The 22,037-nt window shown below is 43.1% G+C and overlaps 1 protein-coding gene across 1 annotated transcript in view; it reads right to left on the reverse strand.

Moving 5' to 3' along the window:
- Window positions 1-22,037, reverse strand: part of SERGEF (secretion regulating guanine nucleotide exchange factor) — an 83,833-nt gene that overhangs the window by 22,320 nt on the left and 39,476 nt on the right. Inside the window, exon 10 of the mRNA XM_056851947.1 lies at window positions 9,659-9,695. Coding sequence (XP_056707925.1) covers window positions 9,659-9,695 — 37 coding nt within the window. The remainder of the gene's footprint in view (window positions 1-9,658; window positions 9,696-22,037) is intronic.

A 22,037-nucleotide genomic window follows, 5' to 3' on the forward strand; every position in this document is an offset into this window, starting at 1 on the left:
CCAGCTGGGTGACCTTGGGCTAGTCACAGTTCTCTTCAAGCTATCTCAGCCCCACCTACCTCACTGGGTGTTTTTTGTGGGAGGGAAGGGAAGGTGATTGTAAGCAGGTTTGATTCTTCCTTAAGTGGTAGAGAAAGTCTGCATATAAAAATGAACTCTTCTTCTATATTAGAGCTAATGTTTCTCAATCCAGTCAGTTCTGTAGAATTCTTTCCCCACTTCTTTCTCAGAAATTAGTTTCAAGTTATCCACCTGAAGTGGGGGCTTTTTGCCACTAGCAATATCACCGTCACTTGCAAAAATATGGCATGACATGAATAATGGCATTACAACTTCTGATCGCTTCAGAAAGACCTAGTTTCATGTTTATTTGCTACATGATGAAATCACTCTGATGTGACTTATATTCATCACTTTCATCTGACAAACCTTTTTTCCTGACTATGTCCCCATTTGGTGAGAGCTGAGACATACTTTGTTCCAGAGATCCATCAAAAGCTAGGACATGGCAGATATCAGCTCTTACCGAATGAGAGTGTCTTTAGTCACATTAAGTTGATAGCCGAGTCAATTATTCATTCTTAATGACACATTTGTATCAAACAAACATGAAAATGTGACCTAGGAAATATTCGTTTTCAAAGTTGAAATCCAGTCAGAATTAAGTAGATTAGCAAGAATACTGAGAAGCAAATAGCCCTGATTCTCCAATGGGAAAATTAAGAATGTGATTACTTTTCTCCCTCTGAAACAAATGGGACCTACAAGTCATCATCTAAAACAATTAACAGAATGTTATCTGGGATATAGCAGCTCAGGGGGATCAAGCTTATAGTCACAATTTAAAATTGTCTCCATTATTTAAAATACTTAAATTTTAAGTGGAACAAAAACCTTGTATAGACAAACTTTCAAATACATTGAGTTTCTCTAATAAAATTAATCTTGCAAATCTTTACTGATTTAATATAGAAACAAAAAACCAAGCCTTGTCATTCTTTAAGAACTAAAATATGCCTTCTAGATTAAATGCCACCTTATCAGACTCATGAAGTATTACTTTCAGTTGGCAACCTACAAACTTGAGTACTAATGGAAAAAATCAGTGGAGCCTCCCTTCGAAGACTTTTTATGAAAACATCATGATGTTGAGGTCATCAAGCAGAGCATCTTGGGAGACTGAAATGTTCTCCCACTGCTTTCTGAACACTGCCATATTTTATGTCAGATTTGTCTGCTCATACTTTAGTGTAGAGACTAACTGGCTGATGATAGCATACATCACATTGGATGAGGGACAGACTTACAAGTTTCTGATGGTTTTGCTGATGTTATTATGTGCTACTATACTGCAGTTGGAATACATATATAGAGTCAAAGTTGGTATCTGGGTTTGTGGCAGGACTTAATGCAATAGTTCATATCTGTACCCTTTTCCTAATCTCAAAGAGTTACTCATCAGCAACTGTAGACTGTCTGTATGGAAAGCTTTTCAATAATCTACAAACTATCCCAGGTAATGTAATGCCTTTTCTCTCACAGAAACCAAGGTCTGACAGATAGAAGTGATTATCCAGGGAAGGCCTTAGGTTATTACAGTGGTTTTAGGTGGAAGTTATAGCTGGAAAGGTCCCATGTGCCAGATCTGTCCTTCATAGGACCCAGCTCATATTTTTCAGTTTGATTTTATTGATCTGAATTAATTGTAATTTTGTTTTATTCTTACTTACTTGTTGTAATATGCAATGGTGTGATAATAAACATTTCATGAATATTGGGCTTGAAGTTTCATTAGGATGTCAGTTCTTATGATAAACTATGAATCAAAAGACGAGGGAGATTTTGTTTTCTAGCCAAAGAAGCAGAAATTCTTCAGCTGCATCCTGCATGTTTACCACTTTACTTTCATTTCATTTGTCAAGAGTCAGAACTATTTCTTACTATAATTTTATGACTAGAATCATGTATCAAACCAGTTTCTCAAAACATGATTCCATCCGAATTGCCTGGCTGGTGAATATCCAGATCTTACCTAACTGCAAAGATTCAAGCTGTACCTTGTGCTACGTTGTAGAGCGTCAGTCCTTGAAAGTAAAATGGACTTGTCAAAACCTTGACTATTTTTTAACAGAATTTTTACCCGGGCAGCTGAAATTAAGCCTGTCGGTCTGGAAGTTTTGCACTTACTTGTACAGTTTTGTTTTTAATACAAACATCTAATCATTTTAGGCCAAAGAACAAAAAATCTTCATCAGGCATCATCCAGCTCCTTAGCAATTTTCGTCAACGGCAGAAAATCTGAACTGAAATCTGAGTGACACGAAGACCATCAGACCACTCATAAATGACAGACACCACAGGGTATTGCTACGGGGGGAAAGAAACCGTCTCTTATAACTAGCTGGTGATGATATCTAATTACTGGGAAAACAATGACAAATAGGATATGGTGCTAAAGAGGAATTTGAAGGTATTGGGCAGTTTTAAATGCTTGTCTGTCATTTGTATTTGTTTTATTTTTGAAAGAACCTATATACATAATCTGGCCAGTGGTCACTAACTGACTAGACTCTCCAAAGTTAGCACAGTACAGTGACAAAAACGTCCTGCCACGTTCTAAAGCAGGGGTGCCAAACAAAAGGCCCAGGGGCTGGATCCGGCCCCTTGAGAGCTTTCATCCAGCCAGCAAGACAGCCAAGACAGCCTCACCCCCCTGCTTCCGATCTCAACACTATAAGAGTGTTATTGCTTTAAGCGTGTTTGTATTTTAAGTAAAAAAAAATAAAGTAAAAAATTAATATAATTAATTGGTTTTGCCTGTGTCTTCTATAAAGTTTCTATCTCTGGTACCTAAATGTTATGGTACACATAGCCCGGTCTGACCAAGTGACATTTGTGTTCTATCTGGCCCTCGTAACAAATGAGTTTGACACCCCTGTTCTAAAGAGTCCAGCATGGTGCAGTAGAAAGAACATCCAAAAAACAGATTTATACCTTTGCTGTGCAGAAATGAGAGGAGTGATTTTGCCTTCTTTGTGGCAGACACCTGTACTGCGAGGTGTATTGTCCAAGAGGGTTTCTCAAGTCCCCAAGAGTGGATCCAAACTGGCCTTGAGGCTTTTCACACAGCAGGAGCTCAGTGGAGCTTCGTTGAGGTGTAGGGAAGAGCAAAGAGGAGCGAGGGCAGTGGCAGAGAACCAGAGCAAAGCAAAGGCAAGCAAAAAGGGAGCAGTGGAGCAGGTGAGAACAGAGTGGCGCAGGTCACCACGCGAAACGCCCAAGCTTGCTTCTTTGGGGCTCATGAGTGGGCCTGCAGGAAAGCTACTATTGAAATAATCTACATTAGCAATACTTCAGATTTTTTTACATATTGTCATTTAGAACAGCATGGCGTAGCAGTTAAGAGCGGTGAGAGCCAGCGTGGTGTAGTGGTTAAGAGCGGTGTTTTGGAGCTCTGATCTGGAGAACCGGGTTTGATTCTCCACTCCTCCACATGAGCGGCGAAGGCTAACCTGGTGAACTGGATTTGTTTTCCTGCTCCTCCACACGAAGCCAGCTGGGTGACCTTGGGCCAGTCACAGCTCTTTTAGAGCTCTCTCAGCCCCACCTACCTCACAGGGTTTCTGTTGTGGGGAGGGGAAGGGAAGGCTTTGATTCTTCCTTAAGTGGTAGAGAAAGATGGCATATTCAGTTGACCACTGAAATGTTTCTCTATCACTGCCTCTTCTATGTGCTATTTCCAAAGTGACAGTGATAGAGAAAACTTTCAATAGTGAACTGTTCTAAATGATAGTATGAAAAAAAATGTGAATCCCTGCAAGGTGCCCTTTAGCAACCTCTGGATGTGATTAGGACTGCAGGGAGAAAAGATGAGATGCTGGTTAACATGCCTCCATGCTGCTCTTTCAGGAATCCCCTACAATGCAGTCCTAGTCAAAGCAGAATCTATCATGTATAATAGATAAAAGTAATAAAACAGCATGCTGGGCTTTCTTGCCGTACACCACTGCTACAGCTATTAGAGCAGCGTGCAAAAGAGGCAGAGAATTTATGAATCTGTCCTAGGGACAGTCCACTGAGTCCCCAGGGATCCCACGTCAGACACACAATCATGGCTACCACTATGTGTAAGGCTGCCATGAGCAGCTACCTAATGCTGTCAGCACAATGGAGAGATCTGTGCGTCACGCAGCCCCAGCCTTGCTTCCCAATTGGCGCCCACTCTGCCCTAGAAATATGCCTTTCATGATGGGAGACTTTAACTACCCTCATATTGACCGGATAAATGCATGCTCCAGTCAAGCCAAAGAGATAAAATGTCTAGACATCCTCAATGACTGTGCCCTTGAACAGTTGATCATAGACCCAACCAGAGGGGAGGCGATCCTGGACTTAATACTCTGTGGTGCCGCCAGCAACTTAGTGCGGGATGTGGATGTAGTTGAGCCAGTTGGCAACAGTGACCACAATGGCATCAAAATTTAACTTATGTGCATGTGGGAAAGTACCTGGGAAATCTCACACAATTACCTTATGATCTCTTAGAGGAGTATTTTCCTGGGTTGATGTTTTCATCACAATATACAGTAGCTGGAAAGTTATCAAAAAGAATATGACCTTGTGGACTAAATGGATCAAAACCACCTTTCACCATCCTTCCAAGAAAGAAAAGGAATGAACTTTCTTTTATGACAGAATTTCCTCTTCTTTTGTCCACGTTTCTGATTAACGAGTCATACAAATATCTAAAGGTGTGAGCAGAAGGTCACAATCTCTCCAACTGTGGGACTCTCATCTCATACCCTCCCAAATATATCTATGAAGGGTCTTCTCTGTGTGAGTCCAAATACTATTCAGGCACCAGCCCTCTCCATACTCAAAATATACATTTCCTTGGCATAACCTTCCTAAGCTTTTAAAGACTATGGTCTAAAACGCATGGTCACTTAGCACAGTTCCAGCCCAGTTCCATCCCCGTTCCACCCAGGATCAATGAACCCACATTACCTGGAATGAGCAGGGACTAAACTGTGTGCAAATGGATCCATGTAAACAGAAAATGCGGGTTCTTGCTGAATAACCCCTCTCACCTCCACCCGAGCTCCTGGTGATCGGTCCTTTCGAATTGACTAATGGAGGCTTCCCCCCCACCCGCTTGTAATTTTAAAAGCATTTTAAGAACTAAAAAAACAAAAAATGGAGCTACCTGAAAGAAGGGGGGGGAATCCAAGCCTCGTTTTAAAAAAGACTTTCTTTTTCTCAAAAAAAAAGTTCCCAGGTAGCAGCAGGCAGGAAGCATTTGAATTCCTGCCTCTTCACAGACTGCCTCGTGATTGGCTGTGAGTGATGCCAATCATCTGTGTTTCCCCTATTTCTGTTTCTGTTTCTCCCAGAAGAGGAATGGGAAAAGGCGGGTTCGTTTTGCTTCAATACAGGGCTGAAAGAAGAGTAAATAAGATAAATAAGGTAAAATAAGTTTGCGAAGATTTGATCCTGGGTGAAACTGGGAGGGAACTGGGCTGGAACGGGGCTGTAACTGGGCTAACTGACCATGCGTTTTAGACCTATGAAGAAATAATACAGGATAACTCCATTTCCACACATGATACTATAACACAATAAAGGACTGTTGGTACTGGTGAGTGTTGCCAGCCTCCATGTTGGGCCTAGACTTCTCCTAGAATTGCCGTTGATCTCCAGATCATTTCCCTTGGAGCATAGGCCAATTTTTGAGGCAAACTCCACAGCACCACATCCCCACTGTGCCCCCTCCGGCCCTGTCACCAAATCTCCACAAATTTCCCAAGCCAGAGTAGGCAACTGTGACGGATAAGGGGTTAATCTGCAGCAAGAGCTGACAGACCAAGAGTGGGCAGAGCCAGAGAGATGACACTCTGAGAGACAGAAAGCATTCGAACCTTGGGACCCAGCCTGGATAGGAGGCTGTGAAAGTAGTCGAAGCTTGGGACCCAGCCTGAGAGAGGGCTGTGATAGATTGGAAGCTTGGTAGCGAGACTGAGCGGAAGCCAGACTGTACTCTGTGAACCTGAGGGGTTCTGTTAAAGCCGAAGCGATTGAAACACACACAACCTGTGGGAGTGACAGGAGTGAGAATTGGGTTAGAGAGGGCCCATTCTCAGGTCACAAAGGGGAATTCGTCTCTGAGGTAGAGCTATTCCGGTAGCAGGGAGGTGTGGAGGATTACAGGCACTGAGGTGGGGTAGTCAGAGAGAGCTAGGCTGGGGACAGAGACTGAGAGTCTGAACCTGAATAACAGTTCTGAGGGGACAGAACTAAGCTTGAAACTAAGAACGTAAGGAACTTGAGTGAAGAAAACATCTAAGCTATTTCTCTAAAGTAATCTTGCATATATAAATCTGACTTGAGTTTTCCCTCCAATTTCTGCCTTTTCTTGAAAACCAACCTCTGTGAGTTCTCTTCGATAAACTTCCCTGTTTTGTCTGTTCAAGTTAAAAAGCCTCTTGTCTCCTATTTCTCACTGAGGTAAATACGGGTGTGGGACTGGAGGAGAAGGAAAATAATCTCCTCATAAATACACTCAGGCCAACTCTTTTCCCTCAGCATATACGGTCAGGCTGAGTGAGTGGGATATTGAAGTGGTTGAAAGGGGGGTGCGTCATAGCAACCCTAGGTGAAACACCTAGAGATGATTGACTGAACTGCCTTAATGTCACACACAGAAAGAAGGCGTTTGTCCATGGACAAGGTGGACATTTGCAGGAGAAAGGCAGGCAGGTAAAGGGTTGGGGAGAAGCACTGGCTTAGGAAAGTCAGAGCAGACTGAGAAGGAAAACTAGGGGGAAAGCTGCACAAGACCAGGAATCACGAATAGCGTGAGTCTCTGTGAGCTGTATAAAACTAGCATCAGCCCAGTACAAGTTAATAATTAAGTGCGGGAAAAGAGAATTTGTGGAGTAGATTGCTAAAAACATCATTGCTAAAAAACCTCACCTAGAGTACTGTGTTCAGTTTTGGGCACCACAATTTAAGAAAGATGTAGACAAGCTGGAACGTGTCCAGAGGAGGGCAACAAAGATGGTGAGGGGTCTGGAGACCAAGTCCTGTGAGAAAAGGTTGAAGGAGCTGGGTATGTTTAGCCTGAAGAGAAGACTGAGAGGGGATATGATAACCATCTTCAAGTACTTGAAGGGCTGTCATATAGAGGATGGTACCGAGTTGTTTTCTGTTGCCCCAGAAGGTTGTACCAGAACCAACGGGTTGAAATTAAATCAAAAGAGGTTCCATCTAGACATTAGGAAGAATTTTCTAACACTTAGAGCGGTTCCTCAGTGGAACAGGCTTCCTCGGAAGGTGGTAAGCTCTCCTTTCCTCGAGGTTTTTAAGAAGAGGTTAGATGGCCATCTGTCAGCAATGCTGATTCCATAACCTTAGGCAGATGATGAGAGGGAGGGCATCTTGGCCATCTTCTGGGCACGTAGTAGGGGTCACTGGGGGGGTTGGGGGGGGAGGTTGTTGTGAATTCCCTGCATTGTGCAGGGGGTTGGACTAGATGACCCTGGTGGTCCCTGCCAACTCTATGATTCTATGATAGGACAAACAGCAAGCATTTCTTTAAATATATCCAGAACAGAAAACTGGACAGAGAAGCAGGTGGCCCTTTGGATGATCAAGGAATAAACAGACTGCTGACAAAAAGTCCTGCATCACCAATCTTTTGGAGTTCTTTGGGAAAATAAACAAACCTGTAGACATTGGTGACCCAGTAGACTTTCAAAAGGCTTTTGACAAGGTACCTCACCACTTTATTCAGGAGTCATAAGATAAGAGGACAGGTTCTCTTACAAATTAAAAATTAGTTAAATGACAGGAATCAAAGAGTAGGAATAAATGGACAGTTCTCTCAATGGAGGAAAGTAAGCGGTTGGGTCTCTCAAGGATCTGTATTAGAGCTGGTACTATTTAATCTGTTCATAAATGATCTGGAACTTAGGGGTGAGCCCAATCAAGTTTGCAGGTGACATAAAATTATCCTAGATGGCAAAAACCAAGGCTGACTGTAAAGAGCTCGAGGAAGATCTCTAGAAATTAAGTGGGCAGCAGTGTGGGAAATGAAATTCAATATAGGTAAGTGTAAGGTGATGACCTGGATGGCCCAGGCTACCCTGATCTCGTCAGATCTCAGAAGCTAAGCAGGGTCAGCCCTGGTTAGTATTTGGATGGGAGACCACCAAGGAATACCAGGGTTGCTGTGCAGAGGAAGGCACTGGCAAACCACCTCTGTTAGTCTCTTGCCGTGAAAACCCCAAAAAGGGGTCACCATAAATTGGCTGCGACTTGACAGCACTTTACACACACACTCACACAAAATGATGCATACTTGAACAAAAATCCTAACATTAAGTACATGCTAATGGGATCGGAACTTGCTCAGTCTAAGAGAGAAAAATTAAGATTAAAATGTAGAATTTGCAGCCACAAGCATCAACAGTTTTAAAAGGAGATTAGACAGATTCATGGAGGATAGGGCTCCCAGTGGCTACTAGCCATGGTGACTAAAAGGAACCTCCACTTTCACTGGGGGGCATTGAGAAAGTAGGGGGGGGGGTATCTGTGAATATCCTGTATTGTGCAGACAGTTGGACTAGACGACCCTTGGGGGTCCCTTCCAGCTCTACGTTTCTATGTTTCAATTAGGTGGCATTTATCTTGCATGTAAGGCCATAGGGCAAATGCTGATGAACATGTATCCTGTGAAGTCAGCAGAAATATGAAAACTATGCTCTAGGCTCAGCAAATGCTCCTATCACACACCAGCACAGGCCTAGAGAAGGCTTTGTTCAAAACTTCTGTCAATTTTTTAAAAGTTAATAGAAAAAGCAAACTGTTTTTAAAACTGCTTATATTCCTCTAGTTGGCCAAGCAGTTTTTTCAAGGTTATTTCGGCAATCGATATTCTTGTGCAGAGTTAACGGGCAGCAGAAGGATCCTCAACGCCTTTTAGAGAAACGCTTGATTGCTGGTCAAGGGGACTGTTGACCCTCATTTCATTGGCGTTAGCATGTAACCAACAATTACCATTTCAACATTTCAGATGCTCTACATCACAGCACATAAAATTCATGCCCTCTGCCACAATTTGCTATCTGTAAGGAGTCAATGTCAGGAGTCAGGAGTCGTGCGGTCCAGGCAGGCTCTTGACATGAGTTAGGGCCATTTCTGTTCAAGAGTATCTTTCGGTTTTGTTTCCCTGAGCTGTTCAAACTATCCCCGCTCCCTTCCTTCCCCCCCCCTGCTCTGACCTTGAGTCACAAGCAGGCAACTTCAGTATTATGGCTTGCTCACTCCCTGCTTCCCACCAGGCACTGTTATCTCCCAATTCCCAGGCCTGCTTGATCTTGCACCTGGGGTTGCTTTGTGCTTAAAGTTATGCTTTGTAGAATGGATTGTCATTAGCAGCTTTGAACTTGTGGATTGCTTATGCTGTACCTGCTGCTCCTGAATAAACGTTTACCTGCTTTAGACCTGCCTGTCTGAGAGAGTGACTTTTTGGGATTGCCGAGGTTAGCTGGAGACCCTCACACTATCTTGTAGTTTTAATAATAGGCTTTGCGTACACCCTTTTTTAGCTCTGGCTGGAAAAAGAAGCAAAGCATTTGATAAAAATTATGAAACTTACCGACTATTGCTAGATTGTGCTCGGAACCACATGCAATCTGCAAAACAAAAACAAAACAAAACCATAAACACAAATAAATTAGAAAGGCGTCCAAGTATATGATTGTCAAAGTAATTTTTATAGCCTGCTTGAAATGGATGTAGTTACTGAAGGGTCACCTAAGTACTGTCCAATTCAGAGTCCACCTAAATTAATGTTGAAAGAAAATCTGTCATATTTACAGAATATCACATACCATTCTCATCACAGAATCATAGTTGGACGGACCACAAGGGTCATCTAGTCCAACCCCCTGCACAATGCAGGAAACTCACAACTACCTCCCCCCCGACACCCGCAGTATCTAGAAGATGGCCAAGATGCCCTCCCTCTCATCATCTGCCTAAGGTCACAGAATCAGCATTACTGACAGATGGCCATCTAACCTCTTCTTAAAAACCTCTAGGGAAGGACAGCTCACCACCTCCTGAGGAAGCCTGTTCCACTGAGGAACTGCTCTAACAGTTAGAAAATTCTTCCTAATGTCTAGACAGAAACTCTTTTGATTTAAATTCAACCCGTTGGTTCTGGTCCGACCCTCTGGGGCACCAGAAAACAACTCGGCACCATCCTCTATATGACAGCCCTTCAAGTACTTGCAGATGGTTATCATATCCCCTCTCAGTCTTCTCCTCTTCAGGCTAAACATACCCAGCTCCTTCAACCTTTCCTCATAGGATTCAGATGCAATTGTGAAAACAAATGGTTTCAGCTTTCCTGACTGTATATGCAAGTTTCATTTAAGGTTTCAGTTAGAGACAGAGATTTGTAGGGGTGAAACATAGCAAGATCCAAAGTCCCACTCGGTATCCTTTCAAAACACTGCCCAAGAGAATTCTAGCAGTATGTTGCTGAGACTAAAAATCTGAACTAATCAGAAACAACTGCGATCATCTTGTGGCCCTGTAAGCATCTTGATTACTACAATCAAGGGTATTGATAAGCAATAATTGCTCCAAGCAATCAAGCAATGTGCTGCAATCAAGACCACTGATAAATATAAACAGAAAAACGGGGAGATTAAATCCCCTTCCTACAAAGTCCAGTGCTGACTTCTCATCCTCGTTTCATTCAACTACACAGAAGTTATCCCTCAAACATTAGATTTATGCTGCTCAAGATCAATGGATCAAGGAGCTTCTAAGGGATAAAGGAAAGGACTACGCAGAAGTAAAAACTGGAGTAGTTGGGTAAACTAGTAAAACCAGCTTACAATTGCCTTGCCTTCCCCGCCCCACAGTAGACACCCTGTGAAGTAGATGGGGCTGGGAGAGCTCTAAGAGAGCTGTGACTAGCCCAAGGTCACCCAGCTGGTCTCATGTGTAGGAGCGGGGAAACCAACCCGGGTTCTCCACATTAGCATCCGCCGCTCATGTGGAGGAGTGGGGAATCAAACATGGTTCTCCAGATTAGAGTCCACCAATCCAAACCACCACTCTTAACCACTATACCATGCTGGCTCTCTGAGTACCAGTAACAGAAAGGTAGGAGTGAAAGGTTATCTCAAAATTACTTACCGGTAGACTTCAATCTTCTATCAGAGTTTTAGATTAACATTTAGTCATGGGGCTCTTATTATCCCACTGGCAATTCTCTGCTTCACAATACAGTCAAGACAAAATATTGTAATTTTATTCTCTATGGGTTTAGGAGTCAAAAGGGAGCAAGTAGTAACAGAAGCCGCAAATTAGTAAGGATCAACACATAATAGTGCATAATCATTCTTTCTTCCTGCTGCTCCTTCATGCACTTGATTAATGCATTGTGTCATTGATTTGTACTGTTCAATGTGAGCTACACTAAGTCTGCATAATTCCACAAATATAGAAAAGAAGCACGAATTTAATTTTAAAAGCTGTTAGTTTCAAAAGAGTCTTACAGTGCAGTCCTAAGTAGACCCAAAGTCCTTGAAATCAATGGTTGTATCTCAGCTTAGGATGGTACTGTAAGCTTTGGATGCCTTCTGGATCACACCAGTCTTGAGTGATAAGTAGGAGGCATCTCATCAATACCCTAACTCAGGGGTGTCAAAGATGTGGCCTGGGGGCCGGATCCGGCCCTTTGGGAGCTCTTATCAGGTCTGCAAGCCAGCCAAGGTGGCCACTGCCCCCCACTCCCAATCTGGGCTGGCAAGCCCTCTGTGGGCTCACCAGGCAAGAAGAAGAAGAGTTAGTTTTTATATGCCGACTTTCTCTACCACTAAAGGGAGACTCAAACGGCTCACAAACACCTTCCCTTCCCCTACCCACAACAGACACCCTGTGAGGTAGGTGGGGCTGAGAGAGCTTTAAGAGAGCTGTAACTTGCCCAAGGTCACCCAGCTGGCTTCGTGTGTAGGAGTGGGAAAACAAATCTAGTTCACCAGATTAGCCTCCCCTGCTCATGAGGAGGAGTGGGGAATCAAAACTGGTTCTCCAGATCAGACTCCACCACTCCAAACCACCGCTCTTAACCACTACACCACGCTGGCGAGGCACATGGCCCAGCCTGACCAAGTGACATTTATGTCATATCCGGCCCTCGAAACAAATGAGTTCAACACCCCTGCCCTAACTCATCTATGCTTAGCACACAAGACCAAAGCATAAACAAACTATAAATAATGCAAGAAAACTCTTCATGTAGTCAGAATTACAAATCTATTCAGAATTACAAGCTTGCTTCTATAACACTGGACATTCAGAAGAGTTCCTGTGAGTTGCTTCCCCACAGTGAAATAGATCGATGCTTCCCCACAGTGAAATAGATTGATGCTATCACATTGTATGCTTTAGAACAGTGATACTCAGTGGCTCAGGAGCCACATGCAGTTCTTTTACATGCCCCTTGTGGCTATTCTGAGCACTGTTCGCCAATGTGGCACCTACCCCATGTTTCAGGAAACAGACAAAGCCATTTCCTGATGGAGCTTGTCATTGGCAGGTTGTTTCCATCTTGAAACATGGAATGAAACATGGAATGGAGGATGGGTAATCCGCAAGCCTCTCTGAGCAGCTGATCTCATGCCAGGGGTGGATAGGACCCACAATCCCCACCCTTCTCCAACAATACCCACCCTTCTCTGCAGCCTCTACACTCTAATCCCAGTACCCAGGCAGCTGCCAGGATAAAAGCAAGCTCTCTGCAGAGAAGAGCCACCATCATGGCAGCCACCCACGAAAAGAGCAAGCTGGCCACGGTAGGGTGGTGGTGTTATTGCTTCTCTTTCTCCATGAGCAGCTTCCTCTCCTCTGGGCACCTTGGCAATCTCATTCTCTCACCTGAGCTGCAGAGTGAATACCATTGCTCTAGAACGTGTACACAGCGCTCTGAACTGGAAAAACGTTCAGTAGTAAACTTACAAGAAATTATTCAGTTATATGGTCAACTGACCTATTTCACAAAAATTATCATTATATCTAATTTTCAGTATTGCCCCAGGTGCAGATTGTTTGACTGGGGCCATTTACAGAGAATAGAGATTTTTCTACGAGAACACCCAGGTTTGCAGGAAAATCCCAAACCTTTACAAATTGGGGGAGGGGGTTTACCAAAGAGAGAGAGATTACTGTGCAAGCACCACGGAAGTACCAGTGTGGGGCCAGCCACTGACAAGCGGGTTGCCCCCATGTCAGGTGACCCTGGGGTGACTCCAAACTGAGGATATAGACCTCTGGACCAAGCAGTGGCTCAGGCCCACCTCATCCATCCTCCTCACAGCAGAAGCTGCTGATGGAGGGCAAATGTGGAAGAAGGAAGGAAGGAGAAGCTATTGCTGTGGTGTGAGCCAGGCAAGCGGAGGAGCAGCACCACTGCAGGAAGGGGGGCAAGAGCAGCTGCCACCACACACACACCCCCACATGATTCAGGCAGGCAGAGGCACTTGCAGACAAAATAGACAGGATTCCCCCTTTGCAAGTATTGTGGGTTCTCAGGTTGTTTGTTTAAAATCCAGTGCAAGTGCATAATGTATAGCTCTATCTAAGGCACACCAAAATACACTACATAAGAAAAGTCACATTGAAGCTGCCTTATACTGAATCAGACCCTTGGTCCATCGAAGTCAGTATTGTCTGCTCAGACCGGCAGTGGCTCCCCAGGGTCTCAGGTAGAGGTCCTTCACATCACCTACTTGCCTAGTCCCTTTAACTGGTGATGCCGGGGATTGAACCTGGGGCCTTCTGCATGCCAAGCAGATGTTCTACCACTGAGCCACAGCCCCTCCCTTGTCATTCTGGATCATACCAAGGCCCATGAAATTCAGCAGTCTGTTCACACAGTGGCCAACCAGGTGCCTCTAGGAAGCCCACAAACAAGACAACTGCAGCAGCACCATCCTGCCTGGGTTCCACAGCACCTAATATAATAAGCATGCTCAACTGATCCTGGAGAGAGAAATGCATATGCAAATAGTCACATTTTACAATACAATTAGCACCCTCTGTGTTCCAGAGCTCATATGTTTAGTTATGAAATGTAAAGATGTTTGAGTTCATACCATATGCCATCCCTCACATGCCACACACTTTTTTCACTCCACAGGAGTCCAGTCCATTCAGCCATTTCAGAGTTATACCTTCCTCATAAGTCTTAGGATCACAAAGCTGGGAAAGGCCTCATGGATTATTTAGCCCAACCCACTGTACAATGCTGGAAATCCACAAATGAGTGTCTCCAAAGACAAGTCATGGGTTCATGCATTGTAGAGACTGTACAAAAAGCCTTTGTGGTTCAGAACTTATTAGCTGACAATGTATTGGTAATGACCGTCATGCACAAGGGAGTATCACATTACTCCAGGAAAGCTGAAGATGTGAAGAAATGTATAGAGTAGCTGTTCTAGTCATCTAGTACATCACGGGCACAAAAGGGGAGTCATACTCTCTTATGAGATTCCTAACTCTTTCTAGTTAATACCTAGAGAAATTTTAACAAGAGTAAAAAATGAAGATATGCTTTTTTTCTTGAAAATGCAGCTATCAGGAATAACATAAAATATGCCACATTACAGTGGCTATATACACATATACTGGCAAGAATTCAGTGCTGTTTTATCATGCGACACAGAAGGATATGGTTTCTTTACTTTCATCCTTGAAATGCCATAAAGTATATGAACTAGAGGGGGGGGAGTTTCTAACAAATATTTTCAAGAAATCAATAAACTGTATTTTCAGGAAATTAACCAATTCCATGGACAATTTTTCCCTAGAAAAGTTTCAACTAGGTTCCTTAGCATGGAAAAAGCAACAGACATTGGCTGCCAAAATCTTTGATGATCAAGTGCCACAAAGATGCTGCATAAATCCTCCAGGGATGTGAGAATAAGGAAGAAGTACTTGCTACACATACCCCTATAGTAGATTTTTCTGATTCCCAGGGCAGGCTGTCTGCTACATTTTAGATGATTAACAAACAGAATCCTGCAGATGTTATGTTTCATACTTAAAGGGAAGGGGGGGGGGCATAGTTCCACAATGTGTGCCCGGAGAGTATGTTCAACTCATGTTCTTTGTATGTTCTTTGGCATTCCTCCCCCTTTGCTAACTCCACTATACTTTTACAACCTGACAGTCCCTTCCTTCCGAAGAGCCTTTAAGCTAGCCCGTTTAAATGCTGCACCCTCAGCAGTATTAAATGGAAATTTAATGGAAATCTACCATACTCTGACAGACTTTGCTCATGCAATTCAAAGAAAATTGACACATTATCTCATAAGATGATGGAATGCCCCCTCTTTAAACACCACTGTGATAAATGGATCACCTCCATATTGCCGAGAATTCCTGCCCCCATAATAAGAGACAAAATAGTCCCCTTTTTGCTGATGGATAGAGATCCAAATATAACACTGGCCGTGGCCAAGTATCTCTCCATCATGTTTTCCTCTAAGAAATAACTGCTCAGGACCTATGGGTCATAGGAGCAAAGAAAGAAAGGAAAAGGAAAGGGAGGGGGATATCAGAAGGCTGTGGTGTACATGAATTGAACATTTTTAAAGGACACTTTAATTAAGATAACTAGTGTATTTGACAATCAAGGTGGAGAACAATCCAACTTCTCTAGAGCAGAAACAGAGTTGGATAAATTCTTCAACTTCACAGAGCAAAGCAGATGGTAACCACACTACGCATGGAGTTAGTGCCGTATCATTGATCTATCCCTTTTCCTTTCTCATGAGGACTGTTCTCATGGCTGAGAGAACCAGGCAGTGGAGGAAACAACACTTCGTGTTGCTACTCATCCCGCGATTCCTGTTTCTCTGAAAGCCATTTCAGTATACTCAAGAGCCTCACATGAGGTCCAAAGCTCATCAGGGAAGAGACAGTCAGCTGGTTTCATCTGAACACATGGGAATTAGAACAGCCTCTGTTGAGAGACAGCATCAAAAACTCAACATATTCAACAGCTCTGACATGAAGAGTGAAGCTGCTGGATGGCAAAAAGCATAGCTGCTGCAAGCTTGGGATAGATCAGAGTAGGTTGATCCCTTCAATCTATGAATTATGATGTGCCTAGCAAATGTCTACAACAGTGGTGCCCAAAGTGGGCAGTACCACCCCCTGGGGGGGATTACCTAGGGGGGCACTAAGAGGCAAGGGGGCAGCAGGGGGGGTGTTAGAGGTGGGCCCCTTCAACTGTGTTGTTCACTAATTTACAATAGATCAAGCTGTGGCACCATGCTGGCAAATTGGGTGGAAACTATTAGAATTTTTTTCCAGACTTTGAAGAGTTGGTACCACTGGATCAAGTTCATCAGTTCTGTTGAATAAATCTCAACTAAAAAGTTTTAAATTGATTTTGAATAGATGTGCAATTAATTGTTAGTTTTGTATTTTATTGTCATTATCTTCTTTAGTGAGTCATGCAAACTCCTATTTTGAATAATGCTTTTTATAGGGTAGGGGGCGCTGGGGTTGAGTTTGTGGGACCGGGTGGGGGTGGCCCAAAAGGTTTGGGAACCACTGGTCTACAACATGTTTAGGCCTTTACATTGACTCATTTGTTCTTTACCAAGTAAATGTATGTATTAAGAAAATACAGCATTATATAATTGTACCCTAATTTTATAACCCTTAAAATCTTAGCAGAATTCTGTTTTCTCAATTACCTCCTTAGGACAACAAAGGTACAGAAGGCAGGAGAGCGGTGTTTACCTCCACTGTTTTCTCAGCCTCTGGCTCTCCTGGATCGATACACACAACAATAACTAGGATCGTTTTTTCCCACTTGTACACGCAGCTGTCCACATGAAGTCTGTTTCAATAGGAAGCGCACAAACTACTGCATTGTAACTGGCACCCAGCCGAGCGACATACAAGGGATTCTCCCAACACTCATTTGGACAGTCATGACTCAATAGCTGTGCACAAAATTCTTAATTCTTTATAGCGAACTACATCATATTTACCTTTTGATATTACTATTCAAACAAGCTTATTAAACCCACAAACGGAGGCTCAAAAGTGAACAAGAAATTAGCAGAAGAGTGCAGCTTTTTTGCACAGAGTAGCAAAAGGGAGATACTGGTGGACAGCTGGGAAGGGACTGATTCGTGATCACAATACTCTTGAATAACTGCCTGCCTGTCAGCTGCTGGAATCTGTGGGTAGGAGGCCTAGAACTTTGCTTTGTGCACCATCACAGCCACCTACTTTCAGGGATAGCTGCTGCACCAATCCCTGCGTCACAGCCCCTTCCTTAAGATGGCTAGCAGAGGAAGCAACCTGTGCCTGAAGGGATCCAATGAGAGCTGCAGGAAACAGTTGAATCAACAGTTCAGTAAGATCAAGCCTGGAGGTGTAAATCTGTTATCTTCAAGCTGAGCCCTCCAACACAACAAAATCAGTAGCGGGTTTTTTTAAGTGTTTGTTATTAAAATAAGGCTGTTTTAGAGAAAGTAGACTCCTTTGAAATGTGGTGTTGGAGGAGAGTGTTACGGATACCGTGGACTGCCAAAAAAACAAATCCATGGGTTATAGATCAAATCAAGCCTGAACTGACCCTAGAAGCTAAAATGACTAAACTGAGGATATCGTATTTTGGTCACCTCATGAGACGACAAGAGTCACTGGAAAACACAGTCATGCTAGGAAAAGTTGAGGGCAGCAGGAAAAGAGGAAGACCCAACAAGAGATGGATGGACTCAATAAAGGAAGCCACAGCCTCAATTTGCAAGCTCTGAGCAAGGCTGTCAAGGATAGGACATTTTGGAGGACACTAATTCATAGGGTCGCCATGAGTCGGAAGTGACTTGACGGCACTTAACACACACACACACATTTTAGTGATAGAATCATAAGCCAATGGGTTGAAGTACTTAACATTGACCTTAGAATATGCTCTAATACCCATTTCATATGGCCTCAAAATGTCCCTGTAATTGGTCAAATTTCAAAATTTTCTCAGGGGCTTGCAGCGCCTGAACCCCCGGCTGTATGAACTGGCCGAGCTTGCCAGAATCTATTCATAGCCTACACAGCCTCTCCTCCACTATTTCCACTTTCCCTCCCCTCTCTCCTTTTTCTGCTTCTTTCTCTCCTTCACACCTAACAGCCCTCCTACCTTTATCTGCCCCTCTGTCTTCAGCTTTCCTTCCCCCTCAACAGCCTCTACCTAGCAAAACCATGGTATGATTGTGTGGTGCCAGCCGCTGGGCCAGGCCCTACCCCCTCTCTTTTTTGCCCTCAACCCCTACTCCAACCATCTCCCGCTCCCATTCTCTGTTAATCTTCTCCATCCATCTTCCCCTCCCCTTTTCTGACACTCCCCCCTCTTTCTTCCCCCTCCTCCTCTTGTCAATATTTTCCCCCTCCTTACTTTTATCTCCTCTTGCTGGTGAGGGACCACAAGACTCATGGGGGGTAATTCTACCTTCACCTGCCAGCCGCCAGGCCCAGAGTGGCTCCCTGACCCCACCATTGCCAGCTCTGCAGAAGGATGGTAAGTACATTATCTGCAATAGCACAGAGAAAGATCTTTCTTTTGTGGGGGATACAACCTGGCCATTTGGGGAAAAAAAGATTTCAGATTTTTCTGCAAATCTGGAAAGTCCCTCAAGTTTGCAGGAAAATCTGTTTAGTATCAGTTTGGCCCCAGTCTGCAGATTTAGATATCCGCAGATGAGGCCACTCTTCACTATTAGATATATAGATAGTGCACAGTTTCTACAGGATATGCAATGCCATCTTAAACAGTTTCACCCTTTTAAGCCCACTGATGTCAAGGGTGTAATTCTGCTTAGGATGGTAAAATGTCTCACATCCTAGCCTACTCTCAGCCTTCATCCAATTCAACAGGAGTTGCACAGGGCTCCCATAAAAGCCTCGATGAAATGAACAGAGGTTATATAGGAGCCAAGATTGCTAGTTTGAGCCTACTTTATAGGAAGAAGTTTGTTTTTTAAAAAATCTGTACTGGTAAAAGGGAATTAGTGGCGATGTACTTCACAGCCCTGTGACAACATTTATAAGTACGTTTGTTGTTTACAGAGAAGGTAAGAGAGATAACAGTCATTGCCCTTAGATGCAAGTTGAGGACTGGGCTCAGGAAATAAGCGCATAACCACAGCTACATTCTTTATGAAAAGAAAATGAATTTCATTCTAGATTCATATAGAAAACATTTCCTTTATTTGTTCTCGAATGTTAACAATTTGGTCCCTTTCTCATCTCACTGATAACTCTTTTAAGGCAAAATCTGTTGGCTTGTGATGAAACGCACCTCCTCTTAGATGGAACAGACTCTATGAGACTAGTAATATTAGCATGTTGCAGGAGGAAATGCAGCATTTGGGCACTTTAAAGAACGGCAGATTTTAGTGTAGCATAAGCTGTTCTGGATTCGTGCATGCACCATCAAATTTATTTATTTTATTTTTATTCCACCTGTCCTAAGGTTCTCACAGCCTCCATTTGATGCATCACAACAACCTTATTAGGTATGTTAGGTTAATAAAGAATAAATGGCGCAAATTCACCCAAAAAAGCTTAATGGCAGTTTTTAGCCAGGTCTCCCCACTCCTAGTCCAACTCTAGCCAATAAACCACCCCTAGCATGAAATGCATCCTCTGTAGTAAGGCAGATACATAGACAGAAAAAAACTGCAAAGAGTAGGGTCAAAAGACAATGAAATGCAAGATGTATAATCTGTGAAACTGACCAAAGAGGTCTTCTGATGTAGTATGGCAAATAAAGATTACAGAAGTACAGAAGAAAACTTAGAAAGTGTCAAAATGTACTGTACTTTTTATCACTTCTCCTGAATGTAATAGATTAACTTTTACTCTTATACCAGCTGACTCACCAGGCTTTTTAACATCTGGAGTACAAGAAATTCTCACATAGAAACATGCCAACATTTGTAGGGTCAGTTCCCTACTGAATGTCTGAAAATGACAGATGCGAGTGATAAAAAAAAGTTTAAATATGGGCTTCATGCTTCAAAGCCTTAGGATATTTATACTCCAGAGAGATGAGCTGTGGCACAGATTGCTACTGAAGTGTCCCCAAATTCGCTGCACAAAAGACCTATGGCTCTCACCTCCCACTGCAAGAATTTCCTCTCCCTTTGCAAAAAAAAAAAAAAGACAACACATGCTTCTTTGTGTTAAAATGCCTGCTTGTTTCTGACAAAAATCGTGCCTTGCCAGCAAGGACATATGCACACAGCCGGCACACAAGGTTGTTTTTTAAAAGAAGAAAAAGAATTTTCATCCCTGTGCCTCGTCCAAATATTAGAAGGTCAGGAATGGACAACATCAATGCAAGGTTTGCTGTCCTCAGATAAACAAAGACGAGGGAATCTGCTGTGCTGTGACAGTGCTTTTCCATATACCGCAGTGTCCGAAGCGGCACTCATATGCTGCAGATTTTTTTTCCTGCACAAACACACAGAGTACATGCACAAAAGAAGCAGTTTCCCTGGCAACCAAGCTGCAATGAAATTTATCACGACAACTCCTCACCCTCCACCAATTATTGGCTAGCGTCTATCAGCTGACACCTAGTGTCTGTTCTGAATTCTCCTGCATGAAATTATTTCCTGAGCACAGTGTAGAAGGCAGTAAAAATTGTCTGCTGCTTTACTAAGAGACAAGGGAACAGTGACTTGCAAAGCTTCCAATGCACCATTCAGCATAGGTAAAGAAATCAGCACCGTATGCAGTGTGTGTGTACATCTATCTATATATGCATGCAAACGGAGAGAAATGGACTAGTGTACACATACAGCATCCCATTGTATTAGTTTAAATGAACTAGAAAATAGCTGGATTGATATAAATTCAAGGGGATTTTCCTGGTGATGGAAAGGGCCATCAAGTCACAGCCAACTTATGGCGACCCCGTAGGGTTTTCAAGGCAAGAGACATTCAGAGGTGGTTAGCCATTGCCTGCCTCTGCATAGCCACTCTGGACTTTCTTGGTGGTCTACCCATCCAAGTACTAACCAGATCCAACCTTGCGTAGCTTCTGAGATCTGATGAGACTGGGCTATCCTGAGCCATCCGGGTCAAGGCAGGGGATTCTTCCAGAACATATAACTTTTTAAATATTAATATCATGCATCATCATTTCGCCTAACAGTAAAATGGGTGACAGAAAGCAGCAGTGGGGCCAACAAGAAAGAATACAGAGTTTTATTAATACCAGAGGTGCTCCCCAGAAATGAAGAAAAAGACAAGGTTCAGCCCCACACAGAGACAATACCAGCACATCCCACAGGGGAAAAAACACAAGAGAAAAGAGACTGCACGTGTGTGCATGGCTATAGAATCCTGGCATTCATGAGGGAAGACACCAGGGAAAGGCCTCACTCAGCCAATAATCTAAAGGATGCAAAGAAATTGAGATTCTCCCACCATTTCCCATGAACTAAGAGAAAAGAAGGGCAACTCTGGCATTGAACCTGAGGAAATATGACAAAGAGGTCCTCTCCCTACTTGGCTAATACCCTTCAAGATAAAGACAACTAAGAGTGATTCTATTTTGCTTCCCCAATTGGAAGAACAAAACCAACTCCCCGGGGTATTTTTGGAACTATTTAAATGAAGGTACTTCCTACTAGGGCTAAATGAGAAAGGGTGAAAAACCACTCTCCCAAGATCCTCATCATCTCTTTCAATTTTTGTCCCAACTGCAATAATCTTTTTAAAAAATCTATAAAAGGGAGCACAGAAGCACATGCAACTTGTAATTTCACCCTAAGCATTCATTTAAAAACATCTGGTTCTTACAGCTGCAAAGATATGGTTGAAAGAAGATCATCGGAAATATCTGCTGAAATCTCATAAAATGACATGAAAGTCTGATAAACACATTGAAAAATAGTCAACATTCTTGTGACGTTAATGAAAATCTT

Source organism: Euleptes europaea, chromosome 6 (genome assembly GCF_029931775.1).
Source record: "Euleptes europaea isolate rEulEur1 chromosome 6, rEulEur1.hap1, whole genome shotgun sequence".
NCBI classification, from domain to species: Eukaryota; Metazoa; Chordata; class Lepidosauria; order Squamata; family Sphaerodactylidae; genus Euleptes; species Euleptes europaea.